The sequence below is a fragment of the Gastrolobium bilobum genome, unplaced genomic scaffold (assembly GCF_033153095.1).
Source record: "Gastrolobium bilobum isolate Gb01-03AN ecotype WA unplaced genomic scaffold, APGP_CSIRO_Gbil_v1 utg89971, whole genome shotgun sequence".
Taxonomy (NCBI): domain Eukaryota; kingdom Viridiplantae; phylum Streptophyta; class Magnoliopsida; order Fabales; family Fabaceae; genus Gastrolobium; species Gastrolobium bilobum.
In genome coordinates, this window is record NW_026898892.1 from 45332 (window position 1) to 55791 (window position 10460).

The 10460-nt window shown below is 33.6% G+C and overlaps 1 protein-coding gene across 1 annotated transcript; it reads left to right on the forward strand.

Moving 5' to 3' along the window:
• Positions 1–818: 818 nt before the first annotated feature.
• On the forward strand, positions 819–3076 carry LOC133285108 (ethylene-responsive transcription factor ERF053-like). The gene has a single exon (XM_061482282.1). It carries the CDS (start codon positions 1251–1253, stop codon positions 2496–2498), a length of 1248 nt encoding a protein of 415 aa, XP_061338266.1. The 5' UTR covers positions 819–1250; the 3' UTR covers positions 2499–3076.
• The last annotated feature ends 7384 nt before the right edge of the window (positions 3077–10460 follow it).

The window sequence follows — 10460 nt, forward strand, 5'->3', positions numbered from 1 at the left end:
AACCTTCAATCACTATGGTTCTCATTAATCTTTTTTAAATACTCTTAAACAATAGAAAGATTAAAAGATGACAATAAAAGATTAATTGTATTAGCTAGCCACAACTTTTTCCTTGTTACAATTAGCATTCAGTCATTTGAAGAAAAGAAAAAATTAACCAACATCCGTGCTAAAAGTTCTATCTTCCCCTGCTGTTCTCTCTTGAAAACACTTGATCATTATTTACTGTTTATATTTATCTTCATGAGCGATCGTACTATGCTTTAAGAAAAGAAATTGGATGGAACCAAGTGCCTAAGATACAAACCTTATAAGTGGAATGCACAATCAGAGTGAGGGGCACTAGAGAATTTAAGAGAAAATATCTTATATATCAAAAAAAGAAAAAAAAGAAAAAAAAGAGAGAAAATATCTTAGCATGACCAAGTCACCAATCCCTATTTGCCGCACCATGGTACTAACAACAAACAGTTAAACAACTGTTTATCTTCCGACCTCACAATTGCACCTCCTGGTTTTGCAAATTGCAACAGTTGTAAAGGTTGAGGAAGAAAAAAACCATATAATCTCAAAGAGATAGGGACAGAGTGAGTTGAGTAAGTGAAACGTAACCACACACACACACAGAGGTGAGGGAGAATAGAGAGAAATAGATGTTGAAGCAAAGGCTTAGGGCGTGGGACCCAAGGTTGCCAACCTTTGAAAGTCTTTGCAGCATTAACTCAAAAAAGTTTGATTTGAACCCCTTTCTGCTCTCTCATATAAACCCCTCACTCTCACACCCTTTTGCTTGCAAAATCTCCCACGCTTTCCACCTTCTGAGTCTCTGAAGAGTTTCACACCCTCCTTCAAATAATACCATTGAAAACCCATTGCTCTCTGCTTCCCGCTCGCTCTCTCTCCCTTGCTTTTGTGCTCTTTAGTGTACACAACAACATATTTTGAGATGGGTCCATTCAAAATGAAGAGCTTTTGCATCCGACTCTGTTATTAATTTTGATCGGATCAGCTTTAAAAATCAGAACCCAGATTCCAAAATTTGGTCTTTCTTTACAAATCTGATTCTGGGTCCTGAATTGCCTTTTCTGTTTTGTTGAAATTTGATTTCAAATCCTTCTTTATTTCTCCTTTTTAACTAACATACAAGTACCCATCTCAATTTTCTTTTTGTTGTGTAACATAAGGCTAGAAAAGGCTCTTGTTTTTTTGAGCTTTGAGAGAGCGAGCGGAAGAAAAGGTTGTTGGTACTCATGGCCGCAGCAAAGAACAGTGGCAAGGAGGGTGTTCATGAAACTCACAATGTTATTGGTGAAAGTGAAAGCCAAGATTGGGAGATTGAAAAAGGAAAGGGTCTTGGTTTCAGCTCAGGGAGACAGCAATGGAGGAAGCAAGTTTTTGATGAAGTTTCCACCTCACACAAACGCCAAAACCGAAACCAATCATCCTCTGTTCAATCTCCGCAACCTTTTTCCTCTTACTCTTATCCTCCTTCATCAAAAATAGTGTTTCCTTTTGCTTTTGAAGGGTCTCAACATCCAATGCCATTCCCACACCAATTTGGAACCACAAATTCACCTCTTTCTCGTCCACCTATTCAACAAACACAACAAACCCAGCAACAAATGATATCTTTTGGGGACCAACAGAACATGGGGTATGCACCATTCATAGCCCCACAACAACAACACCTTCAGCAGCAGCAACAACATCAACATCAGCTTCTTCAATATTGGAATGATGCACTGAATCTAAGTCCAAGAGGAAGGATGATGATGATGAACAAGTTAGGAACAGATGGGAGACCAATGTTTAGGCCTCCAACACAACCTTTGAATACTACCAAGCTCTACAGAGGAGTGAGGCAACGCCATTGGGGCAAATGGGTCGCTGAGATTCGTCTTCCTCGTAATAGGACTCGCCTCTGGCTTGGCACATTTGACACTGCTGAAGATGCTGCCATGGCATATGATCGTGAAGCTTTCAAGCTCAGAGGAGAGAATGCTAAGCTCAATTTTCCCGAGCTTTTCCTTAAGAAGGATAAGCCATCATCATCCACAACAGCTCCAACTTCTTCTGCAGCTGATTCTTCTCCTCATGAAGTTTCAACATCAAGCCAGAACATTAAGCAACCTGAACCAATTCCTGAAGACCATAACATGCTGCAAGCTATGAACACTGAGAGCTTGCCACCACCAACACCATTAACAGAAGAGAATGCTAACAATGGTGCTGAAACTGGGGAAAGCATTTCACAGTCTCAGGAATTGGTTTGGGGAGAAATGGCTGCTTGGTTCAATGCAATTCCTGCAGGTTGGGGTCCTGGTAGCCCTGTGTGGGATGATTTGGACACAAACAATAATCTTCTCTTGCAGTCACATCTTCCTTTTGTGAATCCAAATCAACAAGAATTCCATGATGTTGATGCTGCTCATAGTCAAGAAGATAACACAGGACCAGGTTCTTCCTCTTCCTCTTGTCCCATGAGGCCCTTCTTTTGAAAAGGGTCAAGATTGAAATCATATCTAAAACTAGCATCTTTTGATGTGCCTTCAGCCTTAATCCTTCCCTAGGTTCTTTTTTTCTTCTCCTTGATGCATACTTTCTTTCCTTATCAGATATTCTACCTTCAACCTTCACATCTTAGGACCACTTTATTTTGTTCTCACTGGTTGCAGATATTTTCACCAAACAACCTTTGAGTCTTGGATCCTTCAAGCACAATTTCATTTCCTGAAAATTTCTGCTGTAATAAGGCTCTGCATATTTTTCTGGGCCTTTCAGCATCTGCCTCATACTTCATGGGCCTTACCTTTGTTCCTAGTGATACTTGTTAGTTTCTGTTTTTGTTTTTTTCTTCTCTTAGCCCTTTAGCACTATCTGTTGTTTTTATTTATGAAGTAGTTGTAGTTTAGCATGACCAGGGTAGAAGGAAACGTTTTTGGGATTTCCTTCTCAATGGTCCATCCCTTATGAGCTTCGTTTTTCAGCTCCAAGGATGGATATATATTATTACCTAGTTTATAGTTTGTTGTGTACATTGTCATGTTATTTGTACTTAGCACTGCTGTAATGTATCGAGAGCTTAAATTTTCACAATTGCAGCATATATCATTGTAATTATCATACTTTGTTTATGTTATTGTTTAGATTTTCTTTCCAAATTGTATTGAATCAATACTATCTGAGACCATTGTTTCTTAAATACAAGCGATGTAAAAATTATTCGGTTAATGATAACATAGTATGAGGCTATGAGCTGTCATTGTTTTAAACTTGAAGGATATACAATCACGGAAAACGTACATGACAAACCTCGTATACGGTCATCACATTTTTCACATTAATTACCCACATTCTCTGTTATGAGGTCTGAGGTTCCTTTTTCGTTCTAACTGTCACTTTTTTATTAGTTCATGCCATGTTTAGCGTAAAGAAAATTTTAAAATTTTAAATAAAACAGTTAAAGATAAACATAACGAACCAAACTTCTCTCTGACACATGTGGTAAGGCGTTTGGATTCCTTAACTAGAAATCTTGAGCTTGAGCCTTGGAATGGAAAAAAATGATTTGGAAGAGCCGTTTCTGAAAGAGTTCGACAGTACTCGATAAAGATTGGTCTTCGATTACGAGGAGAGGATATTCTTGAAATTATTCAAAAAAATAAAAATAAACATAACAATGGTTTTATATGACATGTATTGAATTGTATGATGTAGAGAAAAATATTTTTAGTACAAGTGTGGACCAAAAAAAGTGTGTCACATCTGTTGAAATAGTTTTTTGAAAGGAAAAAAAATATAACTTTAATATTTTATCCATATATTTTTCAGAATACATAATATAAATATCACCCTTACATTTTAATGATTAGTAAAGGTGGCAGTGAAAGTGCTCTCTGTGTAGAGGAAAGCAGCTCTAAAACCAAGTGTATCTAAAATTCTCTAATTGGAGAATTGAGACACTCAACAACTACGTAAACATCGTTGACTACCAATAATTTGGATACCAACGAGGCAACGACACCGTCCTTGTTAGATAGTCAGACTTTCTAGTTAGTACTTGTTTGAGCACCTAATAGTTCTTGAGAGTTGTAATATTTGGCACGGTGGTGGAAGGATTCAAATTCGAAATCAAATTAGTAAAGCTTATTAAGAATTCGGGCAGTGATGAGTATAGAAAAATAAGCAAAATACCCTTTTATTTGTTTTGGCAAGAAGTTCAATATGTTGATAATTTAATGATTAGAAATTCATATAATTTGCAAAAAGTGATATGTTTGAGCCTTAATGTTATCATATTATAAAATATATATTTCTATTCACAGGTTTATTAATTATTCATTGAATTGATATGATTAATAATCTATGTACACAGTAAAAGTTTAAGAATAAAGTTAGCTTATTATAAGGTCAAGACGTGTCAATAAAATATTATCAGTAGAAACTAAACTCAATTCTTTTTTTTTTTTTTTTTAGCCATGCTATTTGATATTGCCACTTAAATCAAATCTCCCGCACAATTTCAATAGATAACACTCGGAAGAAAGGAAATAAAGCACATGCTTACCAAAAAAAAACATATAAAATATCTAAATCCATATAAGGATATATAGCAGGGTTTTTATTTGGCCATTTACTAACCCCACATAATAGGAAATCAGGAATTGTGTCATGGTCATTCATATATCAGATAATAAATTAAAAAAATATTTATCATGTTACCTTAGACAAAATTATTTGATGCATATACAAAAAGTAGATTAAAGTTATTTATTTTTATTTCTTTCTCTCCTTTTTAATGGGTATCACCCACTTCTATATGTATTGCATGTGACAAAATTATTTATGCAACATGAGAAACATATTCTCCTAAATTAAAAAGAGATTTAATTAAATATAAGTACAAAATTAAAACACGTCTTCCCACATCAATTCTCAGTTCTAACAAACAATGTTTTTTCATAGAAAAATTGACTAGATGAGGGCCCAGTCACCGGCCCATGAGATCATTTCTATTTCTTACTCGCGACGGCACGATAGCGATGAGTTTCATCTTCACCAAATTAATTATTTTAATTCAGAATCGTAATCATGAACTTAATTAAATAATATGGTAATGATTAAGTTTTGCTTCAATTTTGTATATATCATTAGGTTTATTTTTTCTGATGTTACTTTAAATAATTTTATCTAAAGTTCATCAAAACGATGTCGTTTTGGGACAAAAATCATGATATTTTTGTAATTTTAATTTATTTCAGGGTTGTAATAGTCTTTATCACTTTAATTTTTTAATTTTTCAACCCCAAAAAGACGTCATTTCAAGAACATTAGATAAAATTATCTAAAGTAACCTCGGAAACTTTTTTCTCATATCATTATTCTTTTTTCAACATTAGCTTGCCTGAAAGACACTCAAACATGAAATAATCTTACATAACAGTAATGAACTAATTTAACTAAAACATAACATTCGACAAATAAAGCAAATCATGGTGTAACTTAATTTGTAACATTTTATAAAGCCAAAACGCCAGAGTATATTACATTTAAGGTATGTACAAAATTTTAAAAATTTATATTTATATAAAGGAAAAAAGAAGTCTCATATTACATTAAATCGCACTGTTGATGCAATTTAATCAGGATAAGTAGGTTCAACCCCTGAAATTAATAGTTAACATATGGAAGGTCCCCGAAAAATATTAAAGAAAATAATTTAAGATTGAAAATATCTAAAGAGTTTGGTCAACCATTACCATAATTTTTTTTTTCTTTCCCTCTTTTTGTAGTTGTGAGCTTTTTTGTTTTAATGAAGGGAAAAACACTTCGGCTGTGCATGACAACTATTCTGATTCCTGACACTGTTTCTGAAAAGAAATGATTCTTTTCTATTTCTGTGCCTTGGAACAATTCTGAGAATCAGAATTACGTTTGTTAACATATTTTATTTTTATTCCGAGAATCATAATTACGTTTGGTAACACATTTTATTTTTATTCCGAGAATCAGAATTACGTTTGATAACACAACAAAAATCTATTTCTTTACTTTTGTTTATAAATTTCATCAGCTGTATAAAATAGCAAATGATAATAGATTGTAACCGAAATGCCAAATTTTATATTTAACAAAATTATCTAAAAATTTATAATATTTTATTATATAGTTTTGTTTTACGACAAATGCTAATATATAGTTTTAACTATTATTTTTCAATCATCTTCACAATTCATATTTTTTTGTTTCTCATTCCCTTGACCATTTTATTTTTTAATATCATATTATTACCTTAATATTAATGATACAAATTAATAAATAAATACATATACATAAGTCACATCACTCAACTAAATTTTCATGACATCATACTTAAAGCAAAAAATAATTGATGTTGCATTGAACAAAAAAAATGACAAGTCTCCAATGTATTTCAAATATGTCTCTTGATTCATCAACATCATATTGGGGGCAATTGAGAATAAATGAGACATGCATCAAAACTCGAAGGGTCATGAGCAGATTGTGAGGAATTTCTTTAAAGAAGGATATTCTCACTAAGTTGATAATTGCAGTCTTCTAGCACCAATGAATATAAACAATTATTAGTCTACCGTAAGAAGCTAGCTCTAGAGCAATCAGCCAGGTTATTATTTAGACATGGTAAAATAATCCAATATTTTTAGATAAACAGGCTATAATGGGGAACAAAACAAAGGAAATAGATTGTTACAAAAATAGATATGAATATTATTATATAACTTCCAACGTAATACGCATTCAGAACTAAGAAGACAAACTTTTATAGGAACATTCAAAATTTAAAGTAATAAAATGGTCACTATATAATATATATAGCAGGCTCCAGAAGACCACAACTGCAGGATCAACTAAATTTGGACTTGAAAAATTAAGCAAGCATGAGACTTTCCGCCCACTCATTTTCTTTCTTTATCCAAGATTTATGTGACACACTACCTGTTTAACATTAACATGTTATTATCAACCCAAAATAAAACACATTGAAGGCTAACTATTCATTTCAGTGACCGATCAATTAATCATAACATTTAAGAATAAAACTCCCAAGTAAGTTTTAAATACAGATTTAAGTTATGTTAACTAAAATACTAAACAAATCAAAGTAGGAGGCTACCACAATTCACAACAAATCTATATTGTTGCAGCTCAGCTCCGTCAAGGAAAACTTGCCATCATGTTTCTGTTCACCACCTTTCAACCATGTTTGAGGAACACACAAAAACATGCACTGATATAACTAGAAAATAAAGCCACAAAATACAAGCTCATGAAATTCCAATCCCTAGCAATGCTTCAGGTCTGACATGAACCACATAATAAGGAACACAAAAGATCCCATCTTCAAATACAAAAAATACATTAAAAAATCACATTTTTATTTATATGAAAATAATTTACCATAAAAAAAGGACCCATTACAGAGTAGGTTACATATAACAAATCCCAGATTCCCAATACTCAACATAGTTGACACACAACACAAAAGAGGATGAAAATTGAAAATCAACCATGCTAAAGGAAAATAAATAAATAAATAAATAAAGTCATTGAAGAATAGAATAGAAGCAAGAAAGTAATAAATCATCCAAGCAAAGGAGAAAACCGGAACATACCCAGATTCGAGAAAATGCTCAGAGGCCAACGTTAGGGAAAAGCAGAAGCAGAGAAGAGAAAAAGGTTTTGCACAAAACCTTCGAATCAAATTTTGATGATTTTGATTTTGATCTCAGAAATATAACCCTATGCTTTTTATGGTTTTTTTTCATAATAAATAAATTATTTTTATGATTGTCTCGGCAAAAGAATGAGATAAACAGATTTGTGTAGCGATACCTAAAACTGAAACTGAGAGGAGAGCGCACAGATACCTAAAATTGAAACTGAGAGAGAGAGGGGATAAAAGAATGAAGTACTTGGATGGTGGCCGAGACAATCGCTGTCGTTGATTTTGGAAGAGAAGAACAAGCGACAAAGATTGAAGGGAAGGAGACGAAGTCGTGAACGCAAGAGATTGAAGGGAGGGGTTTGTTGTCGTCTGATATGGTCGAAGTCGTGAGAGTCCAAAGAGAAAACTGATTCTCTTTTTTGGCCCAGAATGAGAAAAGCAAAAAAAAATTTATTCTTTTTTTTGTTTCTGGGCACAAAAAATAAACCGGTTCATCCGAGGAACAAAAAAATAAATCGGTTTTAGCAAACAAGTTTCTCATCCATTTTTATTCCTGAGAACAAAAATTAAAAGAAAACTCATTCGGGGAAGGTTATCATGCACACCCTTCATATGTTGGATGAAAAGTGCTTTTTTATGACCATGAATTTGTGTAAAAAGCTTTTTTTTAAGGGAAAAGTTCATAAACCCCCTACGATTTACTTTTTTATCAGTTACACCCTTATTTTTTTTTTATCAATTATCCCTTGTGATTTTTTTTTCCATCCAAGTCCCCTTTTAACACTGTTAATAATTGAGTTAACTTATCCATTTTACCCTTACTCGTGAAAAAGATATTATTTCCATAAGCAAATGAGATTGGAAGCTCTTATTTCTAGATAGATACATGTATAATCTGTTTGATTACAAACTCAAATTGATATTAATCTTAATTTGCTTATTTTTCTTACACCACATCCAGTTTACAGGTCAACAATGACTTAGTGCCCTGCAAGAATCCCCTCTTGCATTCTTGCATCAGACCCTGACTATTCAGTTGTGATATCAAGCTGAATTTTCCCTTTCCAAGGCCAAGCATTCCATCTAAGGGGTGATAAGACGAATCTGGAAAAACTTGATTATATCCGCACATGCAGAAAGGAACCAAAAATAAATGTATTACATAATTATAAACATTAAAGAACTTTTACTTCTTAATAAAATACACATGGTATAATCATCATGAGTATGAGTTACTTCTGAAACACTATTAAATTTAAAAAGAACATACACAAACTAAAAGGAAGCAAAAATGGTTTGAAGTAGTAAAGCATTGAAGCAAAGCTTGCCAAGTTACTAACCCAAGAGCCATACGAACTTTGAGTTGGATTCCATTTGTAGAGTTGAGAAGGTAAACATCATTGATAAGTACATCAAGAGAAGAGTAATGATCTGCATACTCAACTTCATAATCACATTGATGTGGGACTTCACAATCGTAGTCATCGATCCGATGCAAGTATGCAAAAAAGGGACTTCAAGGGCAAGAAAGGGATAAGGCCCTAGCTGAGAACCAACAAATCAAGAAGTTACTTAGAAGCAGTAAAGCGGTTGAAAAGGATGCATTAAGACAAGAGGCCAACATACAACAACATATGGAGAAGTAGTGGCCGGATATCAGGATGCGATCCAGAGAGGGCAGGAAGACATGCAGAGTTTAAGAGATCATATTCAAGAGCAAGAAGAAGTCATTGCTGAGATTAGAGAAGAAGTTACTTTTTGGATGACTCGTTTCTCAAACTTGGCTAGGCTTGCTAATGGAGCAATTGCAGGTATTCCTAATTATTTGAAGATGGCTGAGATGATGGTGAAATCCCCTTACTACCCCGGTAGAGATTTATGACTTCATCGATCATTATAAACATTTGATTACAGAAATGAAATAATTGGTCATTAAAGGCATGTGAAGCAATGTATGAATGCCCCTATTTTGTTAGGGAACATTTGTATTTTGTTATGGAATGCTCGTACTATGCTTTAGTTCTTAGTTCTCAACAGAAATGTTTTGCTTTTCGTTTGTTATCCTATATTTATAAGACCTAGTACTTTCGAAAGTGACGTTTTGAGAAATGCTCTTGAAATGAATATGATACTCATATCAATCTCATGCAACACTCAAGTCTCAATAGTCCTCTGACAAACTATAGTATAGTCAAATAGGAAATAATAATACCATAAGTTAACATTCATCATGTTTTCTTTGTTCCATAAAAAAAATCATGATTTTCATGGCATTATTTCATTGTCAAATAAAAAATGATTTATAGCGACAAGTGTGTCGAGGTGTAAAAACTTTTGAACTATTATTTTTCCTTGGAAAGTTTGAATCCATCAAATCTTACAATCTTTGCAAACTCAACTCTAAGAATGGAGGACATACTGAAGTAGCTGAAGAAAGCACATGATTTAAAAGGGCCAAAGTTAAAACCCGTGGAATAGCAAGATCATTTTCAACCCCTTATCTCACCACCCCTTTTTGCTAATCAAATCCATCCTACTCCATTGTTCTACAATCATCAACCTCCTTCCAATGTACTCTACCCAGCTATAACGCCTCATATTGTGTTATTTACTCATCCATTCCATACAAATTATTCTCCTACATCCCCTCAAATCCATCATAGCCAATGTCCACCTTGGACCAGCCATCAACATTTTCCCAATCATCATTTGCCTAAGTCTAACTCTCAAAACCAAGGATGTTCTTTTTCTA